The sequence below is a fragment of the Cervus canadensis genome, chromosome 12, assembly GCF_019320065.1.
Source record: "Cervus canadensis isolate Bull #8, Minnesota chromosome 12, ASM1932006v1, whole genome shotgun sequence".
Taxonomy (NCBI): domain Eukaryota; kingdom Metazoa; phylum Chordata; class Mammalia; order Artiodactyla; family Cervidae; genus Cervus; species Cervus canadensis.
In genome coordinates, this window is record NC_057397.1 from 57,080,638 (window position 1) to 57,093,164 (window position 12,527).

The 12,527-nt window shown below is 38.9% G+C and overlaps 1 protein-coding gene across 34 annotated transcripts in view; it reads right to left on the reverse strand.

Annotated features, from left to right (window-relative positions):
- Positions 1-310: 310 nt before the first annotated feature.
- Positions 311-12,527, reverse strand: part of RIMS2 (regulating synaptic membrane exocytosis 2) — a 586,517-nt gene continuing 574,300 nt past the window's right edge. For all 34 annotated transcript variants that reach the window (XM_043483862.1, XM_043483859.1, XM_043483855.1 and 31 more), the window contains 5 exons: positions 10,366-10,507; positions 5,872-5,984; positions 5,451-5,552; positions 3,958-4,097; positions 311-3,177 (listed from right to left, as the gene is read on the reverse strand). In XM_043483862.1, coding sequence (XP_043339797.1) covers positions 2,959-3,177; positions 3,958-4,097; positions 5,451-5,552; positions 5,872-5,984; positions 10,366-10,507 — 716 coding nt within the window. In that variant the 3' untranslated portion in view covers positions 311-2,958. The remainder of the gene's footprint in view (positions 3,178-3,957; positions 4,098-5,450; positions 5,553-5,871; positions 5,985-10,365; positions 10,508-12,527) is intronic.

Here is a 12,527-nt window from a genome sequence, read left to right on the forward strand (position 1 = left end):
GGCCACACTGACTCAGAATCTCATTCATTTGAATTTGGGAGTTGCCAAGTCACTTCATCAGAAAGCACCTCAATGTGGAATGACCTTTTGAAAAGCAACAAGTTTAATGATGTGAGCTGAAATCCTTTGGCGTTTAAAAGAAGTGCTCTGCTGAGGGCTACCTGCTAAGACCAGCGGTCTGCTTCTGTTACAGAGAGGCAGAAGAAGATGATTTCAGTGTCTCTAAGTGATGTGTGGGTTCAGGAAATGAGCTGCAGCAGGTTTGGGAATGCGTGGGGAGAACAGAAGTCAGAGGGCCATGCATACAACGTCTGTAAAGAAAATGTTTTATTTAAAGTGTTAAATACCATCACCAGAATGAATTTGAGTTTTCCATTAGTTGGTGTTCATCACAGGACTAATCTGCCCTTTTTATTTTTTTTCCAACTGGAATTCCCTTCACTTTTAAAACATACTATGTACAGGGCAGCAATGGTCACTGGCATAGTGCTATTTACATGACTAGGTCACAAGTTGAGGTGCAGACATGTGAAAATTAAAAAAAAAAAACACCAACTTTAAAATAAATACTGCATAATGACAGGTATGTACAAATATTCCATACAGTCATGTCCTTCTTATTAAAATTAGAAATAATTTATATAGGAATATGCACAAAAGATTATGTGACTGCATCTTAGTATCAGGAAAATGTTAAACGTTTATTCTAAGGGATAGTATAGACGCTATAGGTCTATTAAATCAATTGTTGCTGGTACACAAGAGTCTAAATTATTTCAATAGTTTTATTCGTTTATTTCGCAACTTTACCTGGGTCCATCGCAGGTCTCAGAATGTCAAGACACAGCCTTGGTGTATTTCATATTGCACCACATAAAGAGAAGGCATTTTTAGTGATACTCATTTTTAACTTTTGCACCATATCAAGCATGATAGTTTTTAATGGTCAGCACTGAATTTAAAAGGAACACAAAAGAGCAATTTTTGTGCATGGCATTAACTTAAACAAATGGTATGTATGTAGATTTCAAAAGTTGTTGCTAGAAGTTAAAATCAAACTATAAGAACATGTTATCAAGGTGTACAGAAAGAAACAGAAACTATGGGTGGCTTATTACATTACTCAGTGACTTTTCCTCTAAATAGGGGAACTTAAGAGAAATTTGACCTTGCAGCACCACCCAATGGTAATAACTGTCTGTAAAACTAAAGGCAGGGGTTTGATTTTAGGGCATTTGTGTGTAGACTTTCGGTGATGGCATCAAAGAACTGTTAATAGGCAGATTGACTTTCTCTGAGTTACCTAAAAATTGGAGCTTTAAAATTATCTGTTGCAAATTTATGTTTGCTATGTTTCTTTAGAAATATAATTTGTGAAAAATTGAGTTTTACTACAGAAAAATGAATTAATAAACTGCCCTGTATTTCAGGGCTCCAAATTTTTAGCAGTGCTTCTATTCACATAGTAAACAGAAACTGGCTAAAGAAATTGCTTTTAATTAATTAAAAACAAAACTTAAAACCTTCTAGAAATAATACTTTAACCCCTGTATGAATAATGCTGGTGCTAAAAACAAATTTATTAGACATTACAATGGCCACATGATTTTAGGATTTTCCTGTAAACTGAACTTGGAAGGTGAAAATAAAATTACCATGCACTGTACAATAAATTGCAAAAGTTCAAATATCTTCTTTATCAAACACATGCTGACTTACTTTAATGTACTCCCAAGTCATGTTGCAAAATCCTTTTCAACATGCTTGAAATAAAGAAAGCTCTTAAATAGTTTTTTTCCCCCTTGAGAAATTCAGAAGCATCTACAGCTCTGAATTGAACATGGGGTATAAGAGTCAAAGACTTGTGATTTTTTTTTTTTAGCATAATGTTCACTCTAGTAGGGAGAAAGAAAATAAAAAGATTAAAAGAGGGAGAAGAGGAAAAGTGAGAGAAAGGAAGAAAGATGTGAATAATTTGCACATATTGAACTTTGTAAGATTTGGATATTTACCATGGAAATAAATTGAATACATTATACTTATTTGTCACATAAAGAGAATTTTAAGTATTTTCTAGAAAGTATTTTCTTCTGTAATGTCTGCCAAAACACAGACTGTGATTAAAGAATAAACATGGTATGTCTTTGTATCACCCTGCTGCATTCTCTCCCTTTTTTAAAACCATGCACTAGTGAAATTTATTTTTTAAAAATAATATAAATTGTTGAAAATGGCTGATTTTTTTTTTTTTTTTGCAAGTTGCAGCCCCAAGAAAATAATTTAAATATTCAGCTAATCTGTCCATGCAAAAAAAAGTTTAATCTCATTGAGTACAGTGGAGCCACAGAATTTTGTTTTTCAGAGTCCAACACATCTTGGCATTAGTGAATGACATGCCTGCTGGAGCTCCGAGGTCTGCCACTGCCCACGTCGTCACTTTGGACCGGCTCCTCCTGTCCCGTCCAGGGGAGGGCTGACGTTCTGTCCTAGACCTCGTCTTTGGTCTCTCGCTTTTCACCTGATGCTTCCCAGGACTTCAGTCCTTCACTTATAACATGGCTTAATGGCTGGATAGCTCCATTTCTGTGGCATCACAGGACTTTGGGGTCAGAGAAATGAAGAAAAAGGAACAATAAAAATATAAAGGTGCCATTGAAAAGGGCTTTTGTTGCATGAAACTGACTGATTCTTTGATATTAATCCATGGCTTCGGATTGGACCAAAACTCGAGTGTTACTGAACCCCAAACCTGAGCGTTCTTCATCGCTCCGCTCCTTCACCTGAGGGCCTCCTGTAGGGCACAATGTGTGCGACTTCCTCTGAGAACACAGGATCGCTTTGTATCCCTAGGAACAGGCTCAGAAGACACAACATTAAGCATGCAGTGTTACCAGGGTTTGCGACCTGTGATTTTTTTTTTTTGTAACGCTGGTTGCTATGACAACAGTTTTACAGCTGCTATGAACGAGAGTAAGAAGGTCCAGTTGAACTTTCCAGAGATGATTGGGAAGCTCTTCTTGTCAGAGGAGCCAAGGTTGGATCTACTAGGGAGGAAGGGGGGAAGAGTTTGAACCAGCCAATCACCATGTTGGATAGCTCCAGTTCATCTAAAAGTATCTGGGCCACTCCCATAAAGGATTTGTGATCCATGCGGCCATAGTCTCCCCAGACAATGATCTGTTGGCAAAATTAAAAGAGCAATGTCAGTATAATCATGTACGTAAAGGCTTGTAAACCAAAATATAATCAATTAATGATAGCTCAGTTGGCAAAAAAATCCACCTGCAATGCAGGAGACCCCAGTTTGATTCCTGGGTCGGGAAGATCCTCTGGAGAAGGGATAGGCTGCCCACTCCAGTATTCTTGGGCTTCCTTGTGGCTCAGCTGGTAAAGAATCTGCCTGCAATGCAGGGGACCTGGATTTGATCCCTGACTTGGGAAGATCCCCTGGAGAAGGGAAAGGCTACCCACTCCAGTATTCTGGTCTGGAGAATTTCATAGACTATATAGTCAGTCCATGGGGCTGCAAAGAGTCGGACACGACTGAGCAACTTTCATACAATGTGCTGACATCAAACATCAAGTTATGTAGTTGTATTTAATTACTGGGATAGTTATCTTTATTGGAATTCAAAGGTACAGTCAGAAAACTCTACAGGAGTGTTAGGATCATAAGCCATCAAGGAAGATGACAGCTGATGTGTGATGGAGGTTTACAAGTCTATAGTTCACTTTAAAGGAAACAGTGTGTATAGCTTTTTTTCATATTTTTTTTCCACTATGGTTTATTACAGGATATTCAACATAGTTCCCTGGTGTGTACAGCTCTATAGCACTGGCCACTGCTTGGAAGTTTCCCAAGAATTTCAGCTGGTGAGGAATGGAAGAGAATGTGATACAAAGTTTGACTTCATGAAGACACCTTCTTAGGTAAGGAATATATAATTCAGTAAATACCTGTAAAACCTTTCCTTGGGGACTTTCTTCAAAAGATAATAGTTGCTGGTAAAGGGGTTCCAGCGTTTTTCTTGCCACTTTTGTTTTCTTTTTGGCTATGCAGACTCCATTATCTAATAGATACACCTTTACATATGGTGCTTGGGAAAGAAAACAGGAGAGTTAAGAGATGAGCCATGGTTACAGAACACTCAACTTATGGATGACACCTGCCACAGCTTAGTCTTGGGCTGAAAGAGCCAACAGTCAAAAATCACTGGCCTGTCCACATTATGTCAAAATTATTAGATAAACAATAGATAAATTATTAGATAACAATAGATTAATATCAGTCATTCAGTTAGTTTTAGGCAGTTCACACAGCCTCTGAGTTGATTACTATTTTGCCATCAACTGGTTTTATATACTGCTTTTAAAAAAGAAATCCTTCTGGTCCCTGACAATATCCAAGAAAGAGGTCTCACTCAGTTTTTCATGTGCCAATTCATAAATCTAGTTAAACATGCTCAAAATCATACGGTTTTACCCATCCCCATGGAGCATTTATCACACTGATGGTGTGGGTACAAGACAAGGGTGGGGTTTGATGTAATATGTTCAAATCGGCTGGAAAGAGACAACTAATTATAAATACCATGGATTGATATTTTTCTGACAGAGTCTTTATAAAAGCATTTTCATGCATGTACAAATTGTGGTATTCTTTCTAGCCATCAGTTGACTAAACTCTGAGACCTTTATGAACACAACTGACTGTCTTAATCACCACTGCAAGGTTGTACAATAGGTAACAGTCGGTAACAACGTGAACTTTCTAGGTTAGAGATTCAAAATTACAATTCGTTCAGTGGAGGTGCTGAGGTGAGAAACCAAGTTTCAGAATTGTTCTGTACATCAGGTCTGAAGTTGTCTCCCTCCATCTCTGCACCAGGCATCTGGAATCTTTGGCATTCCCTATGGCTCTAAGCACCTTAGATTATAATATTTTGGTACAAAATGTGACATTGCAATAAAAACTTATAATGGTGCCTCTCTATACACTCCAGGAAGTAACAGTCTTCTAACTAGAATGTCCTTCATCTATGGGTTTATGCTATTATGGGGACTTATATCTATCTGTATTTATTCCAGAACTCTAAGGATTTCTAAGGAGAATTCTGAAGCTCAGATAAACTGAAGAATAACACAAAATACCAGCTAACAAGAACTTCTTAGGTAATTCATTTTGTGCAACATGTACATACGTGTGATAGTTTTTATTTTGTGGGGTTTCTACCACATATGTGCTTATTAGCTAATGACTTCTCCCCACCAGATCACCCTGACTGGGTGCTCACTCAGGAGAAATGCAAACTACTACAGATAACTGACTCATTTATCAGTACCCTTGGTTATCTAAAGACAAAGTTTTCAGCATCTCTTCAAAAACAATGTCTCTGAATTGAAAAGTGTAGATTATGAACAGTAACAGAAGAAATCTCATTTGTTCTTACCTGGCAGTGTCTTGGAACCTGGTTTTACAACAAGGCCACGGGCCCGGATTATTTCCACCTCCAGCTGTCCCTTTTTGTCCATCATTCCTACCTGAATGTCACCTAATAGTGAGTGAGGAAGAAACAAACAGGCCTTAACATACAAAAGCAGATAGAAAAATGCTTGTGTCAAAGATCTTGGTTTAACCATGTTGGATCAGTTCCCATGTATTTTCCTAAATTCAAATATATTTAAAAATATATCACTGATATCTTACCTTAAAAAGCATATAAATTAAAATGGAAAAAAAATGAAGTTTATATTGTTTAAAATTTAAGACACTCATTCCAGAAAATACTCTTAAAGATCTTATGCAATTGGGGAATGTGATTTTCAATAAGCTAAAACGAAAACAGTGAATCACATGACAGAAGTTCTTACCCATTGCGGGTGTGGCCAGAGTTTGGCGCCCCACTAGCTGGGCAGGGCCAAGGCCATCCAGAAAATCACTGAATTGGCTATCCGAGGCCAAGCGGACACCAGGGAAGATCAGACTAAAAGCAAAACAACACAGGATTATTTTGTGTTACCCTCAACTCCTGTTTCCATCTAGCCCCCTGCCTGAGGCAGGAGAAGTTGGTGTCAGTATTTTGTCACTTATTAATTGGATCCCAAGCGCCCCCTGCACCTCCACGGCCTCCTGCCTTCTCCTCCAGCAGCCCTCGTCCAGTACTTAATGCACGCTTCTGTCTGTGTGCCTTTCTCTTCCTCATCTGGAGGGCACGAACTGTGAGTTCTGCATATAGCACTCCTACACGCTGAGCACTTATTCCGTGACTGACATGAGCATACTGAATTTCTTAGCTGCTTTATGAGACAGTCTGTTATTTAATCCATTTTATCAATGAAGAAAGCCTTCAGATTTTGCCATCAATTTTACCCAAACACACTGCTATTTCTTCCACCTTAAAGAAATAAAAAATCCCTTTCCTAACACCCATTCCTCTTCAGCTACAATCTCATTTCTCTCCCTGGAATTTCTTGAAAGCTGTCTCTACGTACAACTTCACTTTCTTTAACTTTTTTTCTGCCACACTGCACAGGCAGGTGGGATCTTAGTTCCTGACAAGGGATCAAACCTGCACCCCCTGCTTTGGAAGCTCGATGTCTTAACCACTGGGCTGCTAGGGAAGTCCCTATCTTCAGTTTCTTTCCTCTCATTCTCTAGTGAAACTCTAGTCAGTTTTTCCCTGCTGTCTTCCAAGCTTTGTTTTTCTCTACTCCACCAAATTTTCTCTGATCAAGATTACCTAATAACCAGAGTGGTAAATCTTGACTGCTAATACTCCATATTCATCTAATTGAACATATTAGTCTCATTTGATCCAAATGATCCCTCCCTCTTACTTGAAACACTGCTTCCTGAACCCTCTAGTCTTTTGGTTTTCCTTTGTAACTACTTCACTGTTTCCTTTATTAGTTCTACCACTAAATATAGTCACTTGATCCTTTGACCTCTTCCCTGTACGTCCCAATTATTCCCTTGGCAATCTCATCCCATCTCAAGGTTTTAAACATCGTCTACAGTGACATTACCAAGACTGACATCTCCAGCTTGGGCTTCTCCCTTGGGTCCCAGACCTGTATTCTAACTGCTCTATTTACCTGCTTGAATGTCTAACAGGCAATCAAAACTCAACTCGTCCCACACTGACTCTCAACCCCCAAACAAACAGAAAACCAAACTCTGTTCTTCTCAGAGGATTCCTATCTTAAATGGCAACTTCATTCTTTCAATTGCTCAGCCTTGCAGTTGTCTTTCCTTTGGACTGCTAAAGCTGTAATTCTGAGTATGACTGTATTTGGAGGTAGAAACTTTAAAGGGATAGTTAAGGTTAATGAGGTCTTAACGGTGGGGCCCTAAGCTAATATGATGGTGTCCTTAACAGAAACACCAGGGGTACATATGCAGAGGGGAAAGACCATGTGAGGACCTTGTGAAAAGGTGGCCATTTGGGGGCCAAGAAGAGAGGTCTCGGGAGAAGCTAAACTTGCTGACATCTTGATCTTAGACTTTCATCCTACAAAACTATGAGAAAATAAATTTCTTTTGTTTAAGTGGTATTGTTTCTTTTTATTATTATTATTTTTTTTTTTCAAGGCACAGTACATTTTTATTCTGCAGTGGTTAATATACAACATATCCCCACTTCCCTTGAGAAACAGTATCATATCTAAAACACACTTTGATGAACACTGAATATTAAAATATTGCACAATCATTCCTCAGAATCCTGAGGGGGGTGGCTGGAAAACTTCTCAGTCAGTATTATGTGATAATAAAAGTCTCACTACTGAATGCCATCTTCTTGATTCACCAGGCCTAAACTGCAGTAATACATTCACTCAGGTGGAGAGAAGACATCAAGAACAGACCAGACACATTTCCTTTGGTGGTAACCTGATTTCCTTTTCACCTCCAAGGCCTCTCAGTGGAGAACAACCAGAAGAATTTTGAATTTAAAAATAAATCCTGACATTTTTCTTCATGTTATCAGTGCTATATTCTTATTTATATTTTTAACAGTAGCCCTAACAAACTTCCCAGAAAGCTCAGTGGGTAAAGAATCTGCCTGCAGTGGAGGAGTCTCAAGAGACACAGGTTCGATCCTCGGGTTGGAAGATCCTCTGGAGAAGAGCGTGGCAACTCACTCCAGTATTCTTGCCTGGAGAATCCCGTGGACAGAGATGCCTGGCACGCTATAGTCCATAGGGCTGCAAAGAGTCGGACACGACTGAACGCAGCACAACAAGCCAATACACACTCTTTCTCTCACATTCACAGCAAATGCGTCATTGAACCTTACTGGTTCTCCTGTCAAATACATCCAGAATCTGACCTCACTAATGCTACTATTCAGGTCCCGGCCATCATTTTCTCCTTCTGCGTTGCTGCAACAGCCTCCTGAATGATCCCCCTGTTGCCACCTTTACTCTCCACTCCCACAGCAACCAGACTGATCTGTTAAAGCTGAAGCCAGACAATGTCAGGTCTCTGCTCACTATCCTGCATTGGTTTCTCACCCCAATCTGAGTAAAGCAAAGTCCTCGCAATGATATATAAAGACAACACCAGCCGTCCACCCCTGCCCACCATATCTTAATTCCTAGTTTTTTTTATCACTTCTGCCTCACTCCCCAGGGATGTCCTTCCCATTGTTGATGACAGGCAAGCTCTGGCCTCAGCACTGCTTCAGCCTGAAATGTTCTTCATATGTCCTACATGCTCACTAATTTCCTCCAGATTTTTACTCAGATGTACCCCTTTCCCTGTCTGTCCTTCATAAAACCCTACCCTTAACCTCCACCAGCTCTCTTCCTACCTTTTCTCCTTAGCACATATACCACCCAGTCTATTATATATTTTACTAGATTTTCTTATATATGCACTTAAATACATTTTCTAGTTTATCGTCTATCTTATCTGTTAGGCAGTAAGTTTGATGAGGGTAGGGTTTTTTTTCTTCTGTGTTAACTGCTACATCTCCAGCACTAGAACCATGCCTGCAATACTGTATGTACTTATTAAACTCAATTAATGAATAAAAGAAATGAATGATAAAAAATCTAATAAATAAGTGAATCTTAAAAAATTCCATAACTTGCCCAAATTTGTATAGTACCAAAAACAGATTAGCATTTAAGCCTATATGATTCTAAAGCCTATGTCATACCAGCAACTGAGTTTTCCTCCCTTGTGTGACTTATATCCCCAACTCATAGTGAAGCACCTAGAACATGAGAAGGTATGGAAATACCTGTTGAGTGAATTTATGTGTATTAACCCCATTTCTCCAGTAAGACCGTAAGCATCTGGAGTGCAGGGGTCATAGTTCAAACATTTAAAATCCCTAACAGTATCTAACACAGCACTTTGCAGTGATGAGTGCTCATGTCCATTTCTTTTTTACTTGATTCTCCATCTCTTTTAAGACTTCCTTTATTAATGTCAAATCTGTTTCTTCCCCTGAGCTTAATTCCCAAATGTATAATTAATCTGAACATTTTTAATGCTTCCATAAATATCACACATAACCTTATTTATAGATGTATGAAAACCATATACATCTCTTGTATTTACATAACTGTGCTATGCAAATGATTCCTAAGGCAATATCATCAACACTCTGCCAGCCGCCCCCATGGCCTCACATCTGTGAACTCTTACATACTATGTTGCCTAAGCATCTGCTGCTTCCATAGTGATGACAGATGAGGTCAGTAACCCCCCCTTTCCTCTATTAATGTCCTTCACACATCCATCTACAGCTCTACAGTTGCTAATTACTGTTAATTCATGGGTGACAGGGCTGTACAATCTTTACGAATGCCTTAAAAATATCTCAGACATAGTGGAGTCAAGGGAAAGCTACATGATAATTACTTAAAGGAAAGGCTCAGCAAACTTTGTGGTGTTTCTTTTTGGTTGTTACATTTATCCAAACTGTTCATTACTGCATGGAACTAAGCATGTGTCAGTTTTCCATATTTTTTAGTAATAACTGTTAGAGCAAAGATTTTCAAAATTAGCATCGTACATGTGGCATGGGCATAGGTACTTAAAGTGTTCCTGTGTTTTTATGTATTCCTTCAGGGTAAGGCAAACTTCCCTTTGTGACAGTTATATTTTAGCATCTTGCCTTTAAAGTGAAACACTTTATCCCCAAACCTATTTCCATTGATATAAAAAGCCAGGTAAGTCACATTTCCCAGTGGCAGGTAAGCAAAAGTTTTCTTCACAGCAAATCAGCCAGTGAAAGTTAAATCAGTGCCACAGAGCATGCGAGTTAGCGTTTATGGAAACACAGAGAGGGGGAGAGAAGGAAGACTCCAGCGAGGCGTGGAGGAGACCACCGCTCTGCCAGCATCACTCACTTTCCTTCTGAGCTGTAGCTGTTCATGCTGCCGTCGGTAGATTCTCGGCTTGCTTGTCGAGTCATCCAGTTCCTCATTTCCACAGCCAAGCCTGTTTCTGTACTTCTCTGGACAGTGCTCCGTAGCTTTTTACCTCCGGTTTCTGCAAAGACAGAAGACAAAAGAGGTGATAGTTTTGTCATCACCATCAGGTAACAAACGTATCAGCCAATGCACTGAGATTCTCAGATGAAAAAAAAAAAACAAAAAAACTGCGTAAATCTAAAGTGCTTTTATGAAGGAGACAGAAAAGGTATTTCAAATCTTGTCTTGTTGAGTGGGATGAAAAGTTTCTAAAAAATTGTCAAGAAACACAAAATACCATTGTTTTATTTCCATTTAAAACAGTGTTCAAATAGGTAACAAAAGGAACAAAAAGGTTCAAGCCGTGTAAAATAAAATAAGCTTTGTTTTCATTGTAATATTTAAATCAAGATTTAATTTATGCCTGTCTTTTTCTTTTTTCTTTCTTTTTGTCATAGCCAAAGAAGTAGGCCTTCACATTATTTCCAAAGAATAGGTGGTGAGTAATCCTCAATTCTACCTTCAAGTTTCATACAAAAACCTGTTTTTGTAGGGTGATCAATATTAGAAAGTATAAAGAAAGCTACACTAAGGAGACAGCCCTGCCTGAAAACACTTTTCACATCTATTGGCAGTTTCCAGAGAGATTCTCATAGGGAATACAAAACCGAGCACTCTCAAGTGAAAAAGAGCTTTTAAGCTTTTGGTCATGGATAGTCATGTTCTTAGGGCTTCCCACGTGGCTCAGTTGGTAAAGAATTCACAGAGACCCAGGTTCGATCCCTGGTTTGGGAAGATCCCCCGGGGGAGGAAATGGCACCCCACTCCAGTACTCTTCCCTGGAGAATCCCATGGACAGAGGAGCCTGGTGGGCTACAGTTCAAGGCGTCACAAAAGAGCCAGACATAACCTAGCAACTAAAATACAATCACCACCAAGTCATGTTCTTAAGGATCTTCAACAGTCTGACTAGGAGGTTTGCTTATGGAAGCCCACTAGGCCAAATAGGAAAGAAACGGAGTCAAGGCCGCAGATGTGACAGAGGTACAAACTGCCATCTGCAGAGGACAGGAGGAAGGCGCTCCAGCTCACAGAGGGGGTGGGGTTTGAGATGGGCTTAAAAATAATGGGCAGGTTATGATCCAAGAAACAGCCCGTTATCAGAGACCTTACAGGTTAGAATGTGGAGCTGAGAGACAACTAAAGCTGCAGCAACAGTGGGATGGCTCAAAATACTTATATTAATTTACTCCCTGTCAGGCCTAACTATTTATCCACATTGACCATACATATCATCAGTATTTTGGGAGATGGTAAGCTCTTTTATTGCCTGGTATTAATAACTTCCTTTTAGATCAATAAATATTTGGTGATATTGCCAATGACTTGTGGAAATCCTTTCCATCAAACCTCTTGAAATATATGCTGTTTTGAAACACTGCTTTAAATTTCATCTGTTCTCCACTTCCAACTTTAATGTACATCAAAATGCTTTAATAAGTACATATAAAATATGTAATGACTGATCTACAACTCAGTTTCATAGATCAGTAGATGTGTAGAGTGATCTACAACTGAGGCTGATATTTTAGATAATTGATAGTAAAACATGTTGTACTGATATGAACTATTAAGAGGAGATACATCACCATCCATGGATGAGGGAAAGCATATCCTTCCAGAGAAATGATTAGTTAATACGTGTACAAAATGATAAAATGTTAAAATTACTCATTTGCAACCTCCAATGGAGTATAATTCAAATAAGACATATCAATGGATGCTAATGCCATTAAATTAAAAGAATATTAATATAAGCCAAAAAATCATCCCACAAATTAGTTCTAATCACTAAAGAATACGTACTTTAACACTGGGAAGCCTGGCTATGGCCATCTTAATCATGGGAGCAAACTTAGAAGCACTAACTGTGGCAATCACCATAGCACCTATCAAGTTGATCTGGACAAAAATATACAACCTGTTTCTAATCAGGTCTTTGTAACGATCTTCTAAGTTTTCAGAAATAGGATAGACTAACAAGATACATGATACACACACACAAAACCAGAGAAACCCAGAACATGGGATTTTGTTCA